Source organism: Bombina bombina, chromosome 7, assembly GCF_027579735.1.
Source record: "Bombina bombina isolate aBomBom1 chromosome 7, aBomBom1.pri, whole genome shotgun sequence".
NCBI classification, from domain to species: Eukaryota; Metazoa; Chordata; class Amphibia; order Anura; family Bombinatoridae; genus Bombina; species Bombina bombina.
The window spans coordinates 270,914,530-270,934,484 of NC_069505.1; the positions used below are offsets into that span (position 1 = coordinate 270,914,530).

General features: G+C 38.1%; 1 protein-coding gene across 3 annotated transcripts in view; it reads left to right on the forward strand.

Annotated features, from left to right (window-relative positions):
• Positions 1–19,955, forward strand: part of BICD2 (BICD cargo adaptor 2) — a 270,910-nt gene that overhangs the window by 248,406 nt on the left and 2,549 nt on the right. Inside the window, exons 7-8 of one of the 3 annotated variants that reach the window (XM_053720750.1) lie at positions 15,900–16,110; positions 18,172–18,250. In XM_053720750.1, coding sequence (XP_053576725.1) covers positions 15,900–16,110; positions 18,172–18,219 — 259 coding nt within the window. In that variant the 3' untranslated portion in view covers positions 18,220–18,250. The other 2 variants (XM_053720749.1, XM_053720751.1) reach the window with 2 other exon arrangements.

Here is a 19,955-nt window from a genome sequence, read left to right on the forward strand (position 1 = left end):
GATCTCCCCTATATCTCTGAACTTGTCTCCAGATATTCTCACTCGCGTCCCCCTCACTCTGCTCATGATCTCCTTCTCTCTCCTCTCTTGTTACCTCCTCACATTCCTGACTACATGACTTCTTCAGATTGGCCCCTATCTTGTGGAACTCTGCCTCGCTCCACAAGACTCTCCCCTAGTTTTAAAACTTTCAAGCGCTCCTTAAAGACTCTACTGTTCAGGGATGCATATAATATATACTAACATTTTCTTATCTTAGTTTCTCCCCTCCTTTTGTCATCCCCTTGAACCCCCTTAGCATGTAAGCCACGATCCCAACTGCTTTGTAGATCACCTTCATGAGAGCTGATTTACAACAGTGAAACACTTGACAGGGCCCTCTATCTCTTTGTTACCTGCATATCAGTCTATAGCGCCTCTCCGTTCACCAGCATTTTAAACACACCACTTGTGCTCTGAGCAGCTAGAGGATATAAAATGCTGGTGCACTGAGAATATCTAGCTATGCTTGACATGCACGTGCAGAAAAAAATGTTAACACTAAACAGTTATAACTTTTACTAGAAGCATTTTTTCCAGTGTATATATTGTAAATATGTTTCCATTCACAAATGTATTTCATCTTTGTGCATTAATGTCACTTTAATTCAAAGATTGACTGAAAACACAAACTAAAAATGGTTTGCTGTTTTTGCAGATGCTATATCAGACCTTCCCTAATTCTTAGCTCTGTCCCTCTAAGACAGCCGTATGTCCTTATTTGCAGAATTTTCCGTAACCCATAGACCGCCCATATAATCACATAAACCGCCCTGACACACCCAATACCATACCCGTTATCCAACTGTGACACCGCCCCTCACAACACGGCCCTGCCCTCAAAAAGGCCGTCCCTTCCCCACCTCCAGAGCCCCTAATAACTTGTAACAAATGTTAATGAGGTTTTCTATTTTCTGGTCCACACGTTTTCTACTAAGGGCTAGATTACAAATCGCTCCCGCTCGTGCGTTAACTGTGCTTGAAGTAAGTTTTTTGTGTGCATTGTGCAGTGTGTGTATTAAAAGTTGATAACAAAAAGGTTTCGCACAAGCGCTTACCTTACGTGTGCAAAAATCCGGAGTTAAAATATCGCAACCTCTTTAATGTATTCCTCCATAGAAGTCAATGGAGCACACATATACATACACACACATATACATACACACACATATACATACACACACATATACATACACACACATATACATACATACACACACATATACATACACACACATATACATACACACATATAAATACATACACACATATAAATACACACACACATATACATACACACACATATACATACATACACACACATATACATACATACACACACATATACATACACACACATATACATACATACACACATATACATACATACACACATATACATACATACACACACATATACATACACACACATATACATACACACACACATATACACACACACATATACATACACACACACATATACATACACACACACATATACATACACACACACATATACATACACACACACACACATACATACACACACACATATACACACACACATACATACACACACACATATACATACACACACATTTACATACACACACATATACATACACACACATACATACACACACACATACATACACACACACACATATACATACATACACACACATATACATACATACACACACATATACATACATACACACACATATACACACGTATACATATATATATATATATATACTGTATATATATATACACACACACATATACACCTATATACTGTGTATATATACACACACACATATATATATATATACACACACACACACACACACACACACATATATATATATATATATATATATATATATATATATATATATATATATATATATCCAAAAGGAAAAAAGTAGATGGCTCCAGCACTGTTTTTTTAAAAGTGAAATAACCTTTATTAAGGTGATATAATGAACAGACAGCGACGTTTCGGGTAACGCATGATTAAGGGTCTGCGTTACCCGAAACGTCGCTGTCTGTTCATTATGTCACCTTAATAAAGGTTATTTCACTTTTAAAAAAACAGTGCTGGAGCCATCTACTTTTTTCCTTTTGGATTTATATATGGGAGGTGAGCAGGACCCTCTGGCTACCGTGCACTCTGTTAACTATTCCTGAACTGTTGATTTGTGCTGGACCTATTGCTTTCTTTATATATATTTATATATACATATATATATATATATATATATATATATATATATATATAAAAGGCTGCAAAGGGCTTTAACATAGAGATACATACATATACATGTCTAAAAATGTATAAGACCTGAGACCTCATATCTTTGAGCCCTTATAACTTTTTCGTCACACTTTCGTTTCGTGTTTTGTGACAGTTTTTTTTTAACTTTCTTCTTTTGCATCTGTTTGCTTTCACTAAGCAACACAAGTTATATAAATACGCAACTTTAACCCATTTATGACAGGGCTAATTTGTCTTCATCGGAACAATGTTCCAATGTAAACAAATTGAAATCACGCGTTCGTGCAATGATGGATTTGGGTCAGGGGGGCATCCCTTTGATGCTAGCACTCCAGACTGCAATCCCAGTACAGCCAAACAGCTAGGATGTTCCATGCCATCCTAACGGCGCTAAAGCCCAGCACAGTTAGGACAGCATGGAACGTCCTAATGTCGGTAAGGGGTTAAAAACCTCAGCAAACACTGCTTGTTTTTTTATTATTATTTTATTCAAAGAATTCAAGCATTCAATTTTTATAAAGATTGATGTAGTTATTTTGTAGGTTCAATTAGTTGTTTTAATATAAAATTATAGAGAAATGAACCCTACACGTAATAATTTAAAAAATATACTTCCCTTTTTTTTTTCAGAAGGTGTATTCATCAAGGGGGGGTCTACAAAACTGTTAGGGATGCGCTTTCGGGTGGTTAGTGAGGATCCCAATGCGGAAGTAAGGAGCCACTCATATAAAATTAATTTTCTTTAAATTAAAATACTCTAACAAAACAAAACATATTATTTTTACACTACTTAATGTCCCTTTAATTGAAAACCAACCATCATTGCTATTTCCTCACTTTTAGCCTCCTGACCCTCACCCATAATTTGACTGTGAGTGGTCTTTGTTCCATATTTGTGTGCAAATTAGAGTGAGTCTGCCAGGGTCTGCTGCCATAGTAACCGTCCTGTGTTTACTAAATTAGTTCCTTTCTATGAGACTCAAGTAGAAAGTCAGAATGTGTCCAAGACACGACACTGTAGGGCTCCACTTTTTTATAAATTATTTTAATGTTACTCAAATTCCTAAAAGCTTTGAAACATTAATTAAAATAAAAATTGAAGCAACAGACTGTCCTTTTTAAATATAATTTAAGATGAATAGAATGAGATATTCAATAAAAAAAATGGCATCTGTTTGTCATAAATGTTTCAAAATAATTTCTGTGTTTTCTATCCACAGGACACTAATGTAAATTCTGATATTATTCTAGTGAGACAAAATTCTTCAAATTTCATACTATGCTACATTTTAAAAGGAGAAAAGAATTTGTTTTGTAAAATTTCTTGCAGGTTTTGTGATAATTCTGCACATAGTGCAGAATTATATAACATTAGCTGACCGGCACATTTATACTTTCAATTATTTCAGATAAATTATATGTAAAACCCTCCTTTTACCAGAACGCCGCTCTTTGCTCTTCTGAGCGGGTCTGGTTTTTCCACAGTGCACCCGGCAAGACTGTCTAGACACAGTGTGCCCAGTCGCGCCATTAAAATGAATGTAGCTTGCTCCTGCTACGGGAGAATTATGTGCAGAATTATATAACATTAATATGTAAGTTTACTGCCCCTTTAAGGTGCAATAGTCCTATTTCTAATGAGGGGAGCTAAATAACCCCAGAGCAAGCCACACAGAAATGTAGGCATCATGTGTTCCACACAGTGCGGGGCGATCACACAGCAGGACCACTGACAGGCTTGCATTTAGTGTATTGTAGGAAGTGTTACTGCCCATTACTAGAGGATCTCACTATCCCTCTAACCAGTCTAAGCTCCAGTTCCTCCCACCAGCAGTAGCAGTGTTTACTGAAGAGTTTCTGTTCTGTGTCCAGAGGGAACTTAGTTACTCCTGCAAAAATAGTTCAGAGACTGTTCCCTTGCGTTCCTGCTCGACTGGACCCTTGCTGCACATAGAACCCAATGAGCTTAAAGGGACAGTCTAATCAAATCTAAACGTTCATGATTCAGATAGGGCATGCAATTTTAAACAATTTTCCAATTTACTTTTATCATGACATTTGCTTTGTTCTCTTGGTATTCTTTTGCTGAAAGATAAACCTAATTTTTACACCCTTGAAGGCCGCTTCTTATCTCAGTGCATTTTGACAGTGTTTTTTACAGCTAGACAGTGCTAGTTCTTGCTGTATTGCAAGGTTGTTAAAAAGCTAAAAAGAAATAAATAATAATAAAAAAATAAGAGACGACCTGCAGGGACATGGAAATAGTCAATCTTAGAGATTATAAAGTATATTAATATAAAAATATTGGTTATTCAAAGCTGGGGAATGAGTAGTAAAGGCGTTTTCTATCTTTTAAAACAATAACATTTTTTTAAAATAGGCTGCCCCTTTAATGATATACAACAGAAGGGATCACATAAGAATGACAGTTTCTAGCGTGGTTCTGAAATCTAGGTATCCTAGTAGTGAAGCCACTCCCCCTCCCACATTCACAATTTATTTAGAAAGCTTATTCCAATAGAATTCGATGTTGAGAAACAAATTTAATTTGTTAGCTTTGACATAATTACATTTTTCAAACTTAAAGGGACAGTCAAGTCTATAAAAAACTTTCATTATTCAGATAGGGCATGTAATTTTAAACAACTTTCCAATTTACTTTTATCACCAATTTTGCTTTGTTCTCTTGGTATTCTTAGTTGAAAGCTAAACCTAGGAGGTTCAAATGCTAATTTCTTAGACCTTGAAGGCCGTCTCTAATCTGAATGCATTTTTACAGTTTTTCACCATTAGAGGGAATTAGATCATGTGTTTCATATAGATTACATTGAGCTCATGCACATGAAGTTACCTAGGAGTGAGCACTGATTGGCTAAAATGCAAGTCTGTCAAAAGAACTGAAATAAGGGGGCAGTTTTCAGAGGCTTAGATACAAAGTAATTACAGAGGTAAAACGTGTTTTATTATAACTGTGTTGGTTATGCAAAATTGGGGAATGGGTAATAAAGGGATTATCTATATTTTTAAACAACAACAATTCTGGTGTTGACTGTCCCTTTAAGCATATGTGTTGCAGAGTTCTTTCAGACCGGAACAGAAGGACTTGTCTGCTTTCATTATCAGGTATCAGCTGTTTAGCACATTGTATTATGATTTTAAATAAATCTAATTTTATATTTGCAAGAAGTTAAATGTTGGATATTTAGGAAAAAATGAAGGGGGTCTTCTCTATTTAACAACCTAAAGCAAGACCGATTACTTAAATTTGAATGTGTAAAACTTCAGTCTTGCAATGTTATAGGGACATAACTTAGAGCATGTAATTTTCAACAACTTTCAAATTAAATTCTATTATTACACTTCCTTCATTCTGTTTGTATCCTTTGTTGAAGGATGTAATACCACAATCTCAGTGTTTGGTTCCCTTTTAATGGTTTATTTTTTATATATACAGTATATACCAACAGTCATGCACTGAATTGCAATTGATTTGCATACAAAATTAAATGTTTTAAAAACATTTAAATTGCATTTATTTAGGAAATTGTGCATCATTTTGCAGTCCAGGGACTGTTTGAAAGCCAGCTGAGTATGTTTACCTTATTTCCTTTACAATTACTCCTTTACAGTCACTGTGTAGCATGTTGCAGGGTTTTGAATCCTTAAGGTGAAGGTCCATTTGGATGAATTAGTGCCCGGTTTTTAATAATCCTATTAAAAACAAGGGCACTTTAATTCATCAAAATTGTCATTTCACTCCTTTTCTTCAAAAACGTACCTTTTAATCCTGTCAGCCGCTGCTGAGAACCTCTATTTTTATAGAAATATTATATATGAAACTACTGCTTCAAATGAACGTATTTTGTATGCTTTTTTTTCTGATTTCCCTAGAAAAAAGGACACTTTTCTAACGTATCGCCTCCCTCTCCCTATGGATGTGGTAGAAGCAAGTATGGCAGTTCACACACGTGCAGTAGGCTAGATATATTCTAAGCCTAACCGCCTTCTCTTCTGATTTAGCACTGATTCTTCTTGGTTGATTAATTATAATGATTAAACATGGTTATTAAAAAGACCTATATTCTAAGGGGCTTATAACTACTGTTATATGTCTCACATTCACTATTTGTTATTTATATGATCACATTACAACACGCCTCTCAATATTTCTTGGTCACCTTCCTGGACTGGGAAATTTGTTCAATGTGAGCGAAGCTTGAAGGCAGGGCTCTGAATATTTTGTGATTGGGTCCATGACCGGAGGGGGTGGAGTCATGTTTGTATTGCAGGCAGGGTTGGACAATATTGTGGCTGTCCCTTGATTTCACTTTTGGAAAAAAGGACATTTGTCCCGAAGGGAAAGCTGCCCCCAAACTGTAACACTCGCAGTCCGTGGGAAGGTTGAGAGCTCTGTGAAAATAACAAATCTCGGAACAGATAGTTATTGGCAGCTGACCAGTATATTAATCAAGGCCAGATATTAAACCATTAGTTTAGTTAGGATAGAAACATGCATTTATTAATAAAAAAAAATACTTTTGTCCTTTTTTTGAAAGAAACAAAGAAAACAATACTACAATGTTCCTCCTGTGTTTTGTGATAAATTAGAACTCCAAATTAAATGCCCAGTTTTAAGCAAATTTATAAAGTACACAATGTATTGCTTTGCTCTGTGGCAGCTAAGGGGTTAATGCCATTTGCTATAAAATGAAGCCTGTTATCTGGTGCCTCTGTATACAGATGCAAGCTGTAAAAGAACTCAAAACATGAGATCTTAAAAGTTACGCAGCAGGAAAAGTGTTTTCTTACAGAACTCACAGAATCATACACTTTGATAGTTGTAGATTTACTATTATGGTATAAATTCGATTCTCTGCTCCATGGGGCCCTTTTAAAGTTGTCTAAAGTTTTTTTCTGCAGTGGTAAATACAATCTTAACTTAAACAAGTGTTTAATATTCCAGATCAAGTTTTAAAAATCCATCTGAATTTCTCCAACATAGGTGTGTCCGGTCCACGGCGTCATCCTTACTTGTGGGATATTCTCTTCCCCAACAGGAAATGGCAAAGAGCCCAGCAAAGCTGGTCACATGATCCCTCCTAGGCTCCGCCTACCCCAGTCATTCTCTTTGCCGTTGTACAGGCAACATCTCCACGGAGATGGCTTAGAGTTTTTTAGTGTTTAACTGTAGTTTTTCATTATTCAATCAAGAGTTTGTTATTTTCAAATAGTGCTGGTACGTACTATTTACTCAGAAACAGAAAAGAGATGAAGAATTCTGTTTGTATGAGGAAAATGATTTTAGCAACCGTAACTAAAATCCATGGCTGTTCCACACAGGACTGTTGAGAGCACTTAACTTCAGTTGGGGGAACAGTTTGCAGTCTCTTGCTGCTTGAGGTATGACACATTCTAACAAGACGATGTAATGCTGGAAGCTGTCATTTTCCCTATGGGATCCGGTAAGCCATGTTTATTACGATTGTAAATAAGGGCTTCACAAGGGCTTATTTAAACTGTAGACTTTTTTTGGGCTAAATCGATTGATATTAACACTTATTTAGCCTTGAGGAATCATTTATTCTGGGTATTTTGATTTAATAATATCGGCAGGCACTGTTTTAGACACCTTATTCTTTAGGGGCTTTCCCAAAGCATAGGCAGAGTCTCATTTTCGCGCCGGTGTTGCGCACTTGTTTTTGAGAGGCATGGCATGCAGTCGCATGTGAGAGGAGCTCTGATACTCATAAAAGACTTCTGAAGGCGTCATTTGGTATCGTATTCCCCTTTGGGTTTGGTTGGGTCTCAGCAAAGCAGATACCAGGGACTGTAAAGGGGTTTAAAGCTTAAAACGGCTCCGGTTCCGTTATTTTAAGGGTTAAAGCTTCCAAAATTGGTGTGCAATATTTTCAAGGCTTTAAGACGCTGTGGTGAAAATTTGGTGAATTTTGAACAATTCCTTCATGTTTTTTCGCAATTGCAGTAATAAAGTGTGTTCAGTTTAAAATTTAAAGTGACAGTAACGGTTTTATTTTAAAACGTTTTTTGTACTTTCTGATCAAGTTTATGCCTGTTTAACATGTCTGAACTACCAGATAGACTGTGTTCTGAATGTGGGGAAGCCAGAATTCCTATTCATTTAAATAAATTTGATTTATGTGATAATGACAATGATGCCCAAGATGATTCCTCAAGTGAGGGGAGTAAGCATGGTACTGCATCATTCCCTCCTTCGTCTACACGAGTCTTGCCCACTCAGGAGGCCCCTAGTACATCTAGCGCGCCAATACTCCTTACTATGCAACAATTAACGGCTGTAATGGATAATTCTGTCAAAAACATTTTAGCCAAAATGAACCCTTGTCAGCGTAAGCGTGGATGCTCTGTTTTAGTTACTGAAGAGCATGACGACGCTGATATTAATATCTCTGAAGGGCCCCTAACCCAATTTGAGGGGGCCAGGGAGGTTTTGTCTGAGGGAGAAATTACTGATTTAGGGAACATTTCTCAGCAGGCTGAATCTGATGTGATTACATTTAAATTTAAATTGGAACATCTCCGCATTTTGCTTAAGGAGGTATTATCCACTCTGGATGATTGTGAAAATTTAGTCATCCCAGAGAAACTATGTAAAATGGACAAGTTCCTAGAGGTGCCGGGGCTCCCAGAAGCTTTTCCTATACCCAAGCGGGTGGCGGACATTGTTAATAAAGAATGGGAAAGGCCCGGTATTCCTTTCGTCCCTCCCCCCATATTTAAAAAATTGTTTCCTATGGTCGACCCCAGAAAGGACTTATGGCAGTCAGTCCCCAAGGTCGAGGGAGCGGTTTCTACTTTAAACAAACGCACCACTATTCCCATAGAGGATAGTTGTGCTTTCAAAGATCCTATGGATAAAAAATTAGAAGGTTTGCTTAAAAAGATGTTTGTTCAGCAGGGTTACCTTCTACAACCCATTTCATGCATTGTCCCTGTCACTACAGCCGCATATTTCTGGTTTGATGAACTGCTTAAGGTGCTCGATAGTGACTCTCCTCCTTATGAGGAGATTATGGACAGAATCAATGCTCTCAAATTGGCTAATTCTTTCACTCTAGACGCCTCTTTGCAATTGGCTAAGTTAGCGGCTAAGAACTCTGGGTTTGCTATTGTGGCGCGCAGAGCGCTTTGGTTGAAATCTTGGTCGGCTGATGCGTCTTCCAAGAACAAGCTACTAAACATTCCTTTCAAGGGGAAAACGCTGTTTGGTCCTGACTTGAAAGAGATTATATCTGATATCACTGGGGGTAAGGGCCACGCCCTTCCTCAGGATCGGCCCTTCAAGGCAAAAAATAGACCTAATTTTCGTCCCTTTCGTAAAAACGGACCAGCCCAAGGTGCTACGTCCTCTAAGCAAGAGGGTAATACTTCTCAGGCCAAGCCAGCTTGGAGACCAATGCAAGGCTGGAACAAGGGAAAGCAGGCCAAGAAACCTGCCACTGCTACCAAGACAGCATGAAATATTGGCCCCCGATCCGGGACCGGATCTGGTGGGGGGCAGACTCTCTCTCTTCGCTCAGGCTTGGGCAAGAGATGTTCTGGATCCTTGGGCGCTAGAAATAGTCTCCCAGGGTTATCTTCTGGAATTCAAGGGACTTCCCCCAAGGGGGAGGTTCCACAAGTCGCAGTTGTCTTCAGACCACATAAAAAGACAGGCGTTCTTACATTGTGTAGAAGACCTGTTAAAAATGGGAGTGATTCATCCTGTTCCATTAAGAGAACAAGGGATGGGGTTCTACTCCAATCTGTTCATAGTTCCCAAAAAAGAGGGAACGTTCAGACCAATCCTAGATCTCAAGATCTTAAACAAATTTCTCAAGGTCCCATCGTTCAAGATGGAAACCATTCGAACTATCCTTCCTTCCATCCAGGAAGGTCAATTTATGACCACGGTGGATTTAAAGGATGCGTATCTACATATTCCTATCCACAAGGAACATCATCGGTTCCTAAGGTTTGCATTCCTGGACAAACATTACCAGTTCGTGGCGCTTCCTTTCGGATTAGCCACTGCTCCAAGGATTTTCACAAAGGTACTAGGGTCCCTTCTAGCGGTGCTAAGACCAAGGGGCATTGCAGTAGTACCTTACCTGGACGACATTCTGATTCAAGCGTCGTCCCTTCCTCAAGCAAAGGCTCACACGGACATTGTCCTGGCCTTTCTCAGATCTCACGGCTGAAAAGTGAACGTGGAAAAGAGTTCTCTATCCCCGTCAACAAGGGTTCCCTTCTTGGGAACAATTATAGACTCCTTAGAAATGAGGATCTTTCTAACAGAGGCCAGAAAAACAAAGCTTCTGGACTCTTGTCGGATACTTCATTCCGTTCCTCTTCCTTCCATAGCTCAGTGCATGGAAGTGATCGGGTTGATGGTGGCGGCGATGGACATAGTTCCTTTTGCGCGCATTCATCTAAGACCATTACAACTGTGCATGCTCAGTCAGTGGAATGGGGACTATACAGACTTGTCTCCGAAGATACAAGTAAATCAGAGGACCAGAGACTCACTCCGTTGGTGGCTGTCCCTGGACAATCTGTCTCAAGGGATGATGTTCCACAGACCAGAGTGGGTCATTGTCACGACCGACGCCAGTCTGATAGGCTGGGGCGCGGTCTGGGGATCCCTGAAAGCTCAGGGTCTTTGGTCTCGGGAAGAATCTCTTCTACCGATAAATATTCTGGAACTGAGAGCGATATTCAATGCGCTCCAGGCCTGGCCCCAGCTTGCGAGGACCAGGTTCATACGGTTTCAATCAGACAACATGACGACTGTGGCGTACATCAACCATCAGGGGGGAACAAGGAGTTCCCTAGCGATGGAAGAAGTAACCAAAATTATTCTTTGGGCGGAGTCTCACTCCTGCCACCTGTCTGCTATCCACATCCCAGGAGTGGAAAATTGGGAAGCGGATTTTCTGAGTCGTCAGACATTGCATCCGGGGGAGTGGGAACTCCATCCGGAAATCTTTGCCCGAGTCACTCACCTGTGGGGCATTCCAGACATGGATCTGATGGCCTCTCGTCAGAACTTCAAAGTTCCTTGCTACGGGGCCAGATCCAGGGATCCCAAGGCGGCTCTAGTGGATGCACTAGTAGCACCTTGGACCTTCAAACTAGCTTATGTGTTCCCGCCATTTCCTCTCATCCCCAGGCTGATAGCCAGGATCAAGCAGGAGAGGGCGTCGGTGATCTTGATAGCTCCTGCGTGGCCACGCAGGACTTGGTATGCAGATCTGGTGAATATGTCATCGGCTCCACCTTGGAAGCTACCTTTGAGACGAGACCTTCTTGTTCAGGGTCCGTTCGAACATCCGAATCTGGTTTCACTCCAGCTGACTGCTTGGAGATTGAACGCTTGATTTTATCGAAGCGAGGATTCTCAGATTCTGTGATCGATACTCTTGTTCAGGCCAGAAAGCCTGTGACTAGAAAGATTTACCACAAAATTTGGAAAAAATATATCTGTTGGTGTGAATCTAAAGGATTCCCTTGGGACAAGGTTAAGATTCCTAGGATTCTATCCTTCCTTCAAGAAGGATTGGAGAAAGGATTATCTGCAAGTTCCCTGAAGGGACAGATTTCTGCCTTGTCGGTATTACTTCACAAAAAGCTGGCAGCTGTGCCAGATGTTCAAGCCTTTGTTCAGGCTCTGGTTAGAATCAAGCCTGTTTACAAACCTTTGACTCCTCCTTGGAGTCTCAATTTAGTTCTTTCAGTTCTTCAGGGGGTTCCGTTTGAACCCTTACATTCCGTTGATATTAAGTTATTATCTTGGAAAGTTTTGTTTTTAGTTGCGATTTCTTCTGCTAGAAGAGTCTCAGAATTATCTGCTCTGCAGTGTTCTCCTCCTTATCTGGTGTTCCATGCAGATATGGTGGTTTTACGTACTAAACCTGGTTTTCTTCCAAAAGTTGTTTCTAACAAAAACATTAACCAGGAGATTATCGTACCTTCTCTGTGTCCAAAACCAGTTTCAAAGAAGGAACGTTTGTTGCACAATTTGGATGTTGTTCGCGCTCTAAAATTCTATTTAGATGCTACAAAGGATTTTAGACAAACATCTTCCTTGTTTGTTGTTTATTCAGGTAAAAGGAGAGGTCAAAAAGCAACTTCTACCTCTCTCTCTTTTTGGATTAAAAGCATCATCAGATTGGCTTACGAGACTGCCGGACGGCAGCCTCCCGAAAGAATCACAGCTCATTCCACTAGGGCTGTGGCTTCCACATGGGCCTTCAAGAACGAGGCTTCTGTTGATCAGATATGTAGGGCAGCGACTTGGTCTTCACTGCACACTTTTACCAAATTTTACAAGTTTGATACTTTTGCTTCTTCTGAGGCTATTTTTGGGAGAAAGGTTTTGCAAGCCGTGGTGCCTTCCATTTAGGTGACCTGATTTGCTCCCTCCCTTCATCCGTGTCCTAAAGCTTTGGTATTGGTTCCCACAAGTAAGGATGACGCCGTGGACCGGACACACCTATGTTGGAGAAAACAGAATTTATGTTTACCTGATAAATTTCTTTCTCCAACGGTGTGTCCGGTCCACGGCCCGCCCTGGTTTTTTTAATCAGGTCTGATATTTTATTTTCTTTAACTACAGTCACCACGGTACCATATGGTTTCTCCTATGCAAATATTCCTCCTTAACGTCGGTCGAATGACTGGGGTAGGCGGAGCCTAGGAGGGATCATGTGACCAGCTTTGCTGGGCTCTTTGCCATTTCCTGTTGGGGAAGAGAATATCCCACAAGTAAGGATGACGCCGTGGACCGGACACACCGTTGGAGAAAGAAATTTATCAGGTAAACATAAATTCTGTTTTTCCAATTTCCCGAACAGCTTTCATATGCTGTTTATTTATTGTTCTCACATCGCCGGATTCAATTTAAGACGAAGGATTACAGCCCTGCACAATCAGAACATAGATTACATTTTCAGGCAGCATCAGTCACTGTAATGATTTGTATTCAGTATGAATAATTCATTAGGATTGGCTAACTAGACCGTTCTTTAGATATATTCACAAGTAAAATAAATAGTACCAAACAAGTCTGAGCGGCACAAGCTTATATTATATAGATGCTGGGCTGTATGATATGGTGCAGTGTAATGCTGTTATATCTATCATTACTAGATAAACGCACTTAAAAAAAAAAAAAGACTGGTCTAAAAATCAGTTTCATGATTCACATAAAGCATGACCTCTTTATCTTGTAATCCTGTCCTGACACTTAGCAACTTTTCATGAGAACATACTGAGGTACTCTTAGGAGTGTGCACATTTATTGAGCACCGTGGCCGGACTGTTATTATTCAACAGATAATAATCGGACAGACAAATGTCCGTTGGATAACAGTCCAACCGTGGCTTCTGACTCTACTCGCGCTCCACTCCGCATGGCCCATTCACAGCCTCACTCTAATGTCATGACATGTAGTGAATCTTTATTTAAAATATTACAAAAAGCACAAACATAAAACAATTAAATTAGCTTATATTTTTAACATTTTTTTAGAATATATTAACTTATAATTATATTTACTGGGAAGGTAATAGGATTTGTATGGGGAGGGGAATGTGTTAAAAGCACATTATGGGGGGTGGAACCCATGGTTAGATTCCCAGAGGCAGTTGTGGCGCCCGGGCACTGATTATAAGAGAACACTCTGGAGCGTATCTGCCCTAGGCCGAATGTTCTTGTATAATTAGGCTTTACCATCTGATAGTGAGTAGCGCACGTGGACCCGCGAGTTAAGAGAAATAAACGTCAGCCAATTGTGACTGTCAGTCATTTCTCCACTCAGAATATAGTCTCTTGGACAAATGTCTGATGGACAAATGTGCTTCGGCATTCTGTCTGAGAACCGTTGAGCACTGTATGTATAACTTTGTTACTACCATTGTTGCAAACATAGATTTAATATAGTATTTAAGGGCCTGATCATATAAGCCTCTCCGTTTAGACCAGATCCCTAGTGACATTCTAAACAGCACTGCAAAATCCCTAGTGACATTCTAAACAGCACTGCAAAATCCCTAGTGACAGTCTAAATAGCACTGCAAGATCCCTAGTGACATTCTAAATAGCACTGCAAGATCCCGAGTGACATTCTAAATAGCACTGCAAGATCCCTAGTGACATTCTAAATAGCACTGCAAGATCCCTAGTGACATTCTATACAGTACTGCAAGATCACTAGTGACATTCTATACAGCACTCCAAGATCACTAGTGGCATTCTATACAGCACTGCAAGATCCCTAGTGACATTCTGTACAGCATTGCAAGATCCCTAGTGACATTATATACAGCACTGCAAGATCCCTAGTGACATTCTATACAGCACTGCAAGATCCCTAGTGACATTCTATACAGCACTGCAAGATCCCTAGTTACATTCTAAAAATGCAGATTGGGGCGTTCCCTGCATTTTTGTTTGTAAAGGAAAAACAAGGCCATTGTGATATAGCACTGCATGACATAAGAGTTCTGCTATAAATTCAAATTTGAATAGATTCCAAAACATTTGAAGAGTGACTGTGCAAGAGTGCTAATAAGCATTTGCTGCCTCGCTAGCTTCAATGCAGGTAGATAGATTCTTTACCAGGGACAGTTGTCTACCTGGCAGTTGATAAATGTGGTTCATAGTTATACACAGGCAATAGTGCAATAAGAAAACACTGTAACATATTAAAGGCCATATTACGAGTGGATCGCTATTTAGCGCTTTCGATCACGCATTAACTGAGCTAAAGTTAACTTTCTGTACATGTCGGGTAGTGCTCGTATTACAAGTTGAAAGCAAAAAGTTATTGCTCTCACGCTAACCCGACGTGCGCAAAAAGCCAAACTTTAAATATTGTGCGAGCGATAACCTATTCGCAATTAAAGTCAATGGAAAAAAAAAAAAACTAACACCCTACGCGCATGCAAACCTGATTGCATATTCTCATGTGCGCTTACACAACATAAGAAAAAATATTTAACATTTCAATGTTCTTCACATAGAAGAATATGTTCTATTTATTCATAAATACATATTTCAATATATATTTGATGGTATTTTGGTAACATATTTATACCTATATATATACATGATTAAATATAGGTATAGATATATACAGATATGTATCAGAATATCTATTTGTAAATACATAGAACATATTCTGCTATGTGCAGAACATTGGAATGGGACATATTTACAGTAAATACACAGTATAATGCTTTATTAAATATGAATATTGCGTAAATATGCTTTTACATGTTTTCAGCTGCTTGAATGTAAAGGGCTCCAAAGCACTTTGTTTCGTGAAACGGTTAACCAGGGCTCCGAGGACCTGGTAACCGACTAGCATTAACTTGAATTTCATGCAAGCGATCGTGTTTACTTTCAACTTGTAAAACAAATGCGAAAACCCGATATCGCATCATCAGTTGCTTTTGTTTTTTGTGTAGTTAAAAAAATTAAGTTAATGAGAGCAGCAGTTTTTGTTTTGTCACCCTAATCTATTTTTTTATGTTTCTTTCTTTCTATTTGCAGATGTGATGAATATGTCACCCAACTAGATGAAATGCAAAGGCAGTTGGCAGCTGCGGAAGATGAGAAAAAGACTTTAAACTCCCTGCTCAGAATGGCAATCCAACAAAAACTCGCATTGACCCAGCGCCTGGAGCATCTGGAACTCGATCACGAGCAATCCAAAAGGGTTCGCACAAAATCTGCGTCAAAAACCAAAAGCAATGGCCCTGCTGTAAGTCATATTCGCTCCTGCGCCGACAGATCAGAAGGATCTGTCCTTAACAACCAAGTGTTTTGCAGTGAGAAGTATAAAATCTACTGTGACTAGAAACAGCATGCAAAAATATGCTTGTTTTTTTATATGTAATGCTTGGATAGTCGGCACAAAGCCTCCGTATCTAAAGCCTTGTAGCAACTTGACTTACAGTATGCTGGTATGTTGTTAAACTATGTAATGAAACCGCCATCCTTACATTCAGCTTTACTTTAACTAACGTATGCAAATCTTGCTATCACGTTAACACATGAAAGATGCTCGGTACAGTAATTCCGCAGTTAGTGTTCAAAGCTTTCTTGGTTCTGGAGATTTATTAGTCTGGCATGGCTTTGTGGAAAACAGCAGCATTATAAATTAAAACAGATTCATTTATAGGCATTCTGTAGGGTTTATGATGTAATCAAGGAATAGAATCCGTCCTTTTGGTGTCAAAACACAGTTACTTAAGATATACGAACATGATGACATCATACCTGAAGCAAGCTTAGAAGTTCAGCACAAAATCTTTTTTTGGGTGGCATAATAATGTTGTGTTCTGCAACTAAACGTATATACATTTTCTTAAGATGTATGATGATAATTTGCTCCATATGAGCTATAGAGGGTTTACTAAACATATACACTGCTTGATTGCTGAGAGTATTATGTATAGCACAAATCTCAACCCTGGGCTAGAACTTTCACAATGTTCATTTGTATATAAGCTTAGTTCTTATAAAGTCAATATTGCATATATCGCTTGTGCACTGCAGATAAAAAAAAAAATGCATGAATGTGCAAATACTTTAGTATCTGCTGCCATATTGCTCGAGTCCCAAAAGCCAGGATATCTCAAATGTTTAAGGCCAATCAAATCACTGAGAAATATGTATGCATAGAAATCCTAATTAGCATTTCCAATGCCAACGTTTTATTGGCAGTTGCTAAAGATTCTGGCTAACTTTCATTTTGAGATAAATAGGCTTTTGGAAAACTGCTTTCATAAAGTATTACGCTTAGGCAAATGTATGTTACTAAACTCAATAACAGTATCTAAATATTAGGATGGTTTAAAATGGATCTTAATTCAGCTTCCGGTAGGGTGAATTAAGGGACATTACCAAACAACATGCTATAAAATCTATAGATACTGGCTGTTCGCCCAGATCCATTTCAGGGTGAAAAGATGTATCTGCATGGATTATTTGTCCATAGGTTGTTAGGAGATATAACGTGGCAAAGGGTTTCCTTCTCAGTATTAATGGGAGTTTGGTTCAGGCGCTTAGAACTGAGCTTTCTTTATAATAATAGGAGGAAACAATGTGTTATGTATCTAAGCACATATTTCAACAGGGCTCTACATTATAAGACAATAAAGCCTACTTTCTTAAAGGGACATTAAGAATATGTTTTTGTCTGTTGCATCTAAAAGAGGTTGAAATATTTTTTAAATATATTGGTCATTCCCCTTGTTAGCCAATGATCAATCTGCTTCTGGCAATGTTTTGTTCAGAAACAAACACTTCATGTTAGTTTTAATTGTAATTTTAAGCATTTTTAACTTAACCTCTTTTTAATGCAAAAGATTTTTAATATATTTAAAGTCATATGCATGCTAGACATTTCTTAATGTGCCCATTATATCAATAGGATTTGTAAAGTAGGTTAAATTAAAATTAAATTTACGCACAGACTCTCAAAGCCCTATTGCTTCATTTAAGGTACAGCAAAAAAGTGTACTTGTCAAAACGTGCCTGCATACATAGAGAGATCAAAAAAAGATTGCAAGAAAGGCACGTTCTCTTGAATAATAAAAAAAAAAAGTGTTGTGTTAAAGTGCCTATTTTTGACAGTTTTTTTTACTAATGTATAGCCCTGTTCAATTTTTTGTAATTTTCCAAGTAATTTTGTATATGTAGCTTTCCTGTAATGGAGATTGCAAGACTACACTCTTTTTTGCTTGCCAGTAATATTTTCTACGCATTTGCTGAATAACACTCACAAAGCTTCATTCTTTCTTAATACAATTCATTGTAGATTGTCAGTCGTTTGCTCCCTGTATCTCGCCATTCTGCCTATAAGTAATCAGGAGTATCCCCCCCATTCATATTGGAAGGTAACAGTTAGAATTCATATGTTTGCATACAGAGTGGAGAGGCGCATTACTGTTCTTCAGTTGTTAACTAAAAAAGCATTTAAATATTTGCATGATAACAGAATGCTTTGGAACCTGTGTGTAAGAAAAAATATAAATGGCCATCCTATTAATATTTTCATAAAGATTTCATATATTTTTTTAGTATTCTTGTTCAGTCTTCTGTTATGGCCATAATACTCTCCCCCCCACAAAGCACTTGGCAATTATATTTTATATGATTTTTTTTTTTACTTTTAATTCACTTAAAATTTCAACAACCCTAGATTCACTTACAAGAAACAGACATTAGCTCAATATATAAATTGATTCTTGCATGTGAAATCAAAAACATTAATGCCTACAACAGAATTCACAGTGTCTGCTTAACAACTCACTAATTTTAGATCTTTTTGCTTCTGTCTCCTGCACAACACCCAAACGTATCCCTTTATATCTTACATTGTAAGTAATTTTAAAAGATGTCTTTGTAGGACACTCACTCTTTGCCTTTTGTATATTTATTTTTAGCTGGTACTATTTATATTTCTTAGTACTAAATATCCTATTATCACCTAACAAAGTTACTTTGTATTAACATATATTGTTTAAAATCAATTGCTGATCTGACTTATTATGCCTATGTGCAAATCTGGTTAATTTAGATGCTGTTTTATCACCTGGAAAGCAGTGATTTGGCCTCTTCAAAAATGATAATTTGTTTAAGTTTCAGGAAGATTTTCTGATAACCGAAAATCTGACAGCAAAGACTTTTTTGCAAATGATTATGTAAATCATTTATTTAAACGGACAAAGGTTTATAGATGACTAATTGATTTTAAACAACAACTTAAAAGGTAAAATTAAACCGTAAATCAGACCAAGATGTTAAGTTGTTGGATTTGGCAAATCATTTTTTTTTTCTTATTTTAAGGAAATCAATTTTATAAATTAAATTGAAATCGCAAAATAGGAATGCATACAGTTCTAATCATGGTGAACGTGCTTCAATCCATACATTAGCCTGTTTTGGTTAAACTATAATTCTGTGCTGATCCTCAGATTCATTAAGAATATTCTACTATAGAAGCCTCGTAATGTGAGAATATTCACTGACTATTAAATAAGGATTGGTTGTGCGAGGCACTGGATATTAGTAGACTGACATAGTTCTACAAGAACAAATAGTGGCTAGTACAATACTTTGTATGGATATTTTTTGGAAGACAAAATAGCTAATGGTCAATAAAATAGTGTGGATTGGTGGAAGTATTCATTTTTATTTAAAGATGCTGATTGCTAGTTGTATATAGGATTCATGATTCCTATGTAAAAGTGAAGAGATAGAATTTGAGGATGTGATTCACGTTCGAGTTTAGAATTATGCAGAACTCTTAGAATTAGTTGGCTGTGCCCCACTTCATATTATAGAGTGAAGATTTTTGTATAGTACTCTTTTTACCGTGAGTTAGCCCTCCTCCCTATGTGCGGTCGCTGGTATTTTGCGTGAATTAGTATTTTTGGACTGCTAAGTAGAGCTTGCTCTCTTATGTTAAGCACCAAGTACTAAAAAGCTTAGTAGTGGAACAGGGCTAACTCCAATTACATTCTAATTATCTTTAATTCGGCAATGTGTTTTATGAACATAGGAATTTCCCTTGAAAATATTTGATTTGTTTTCATATGT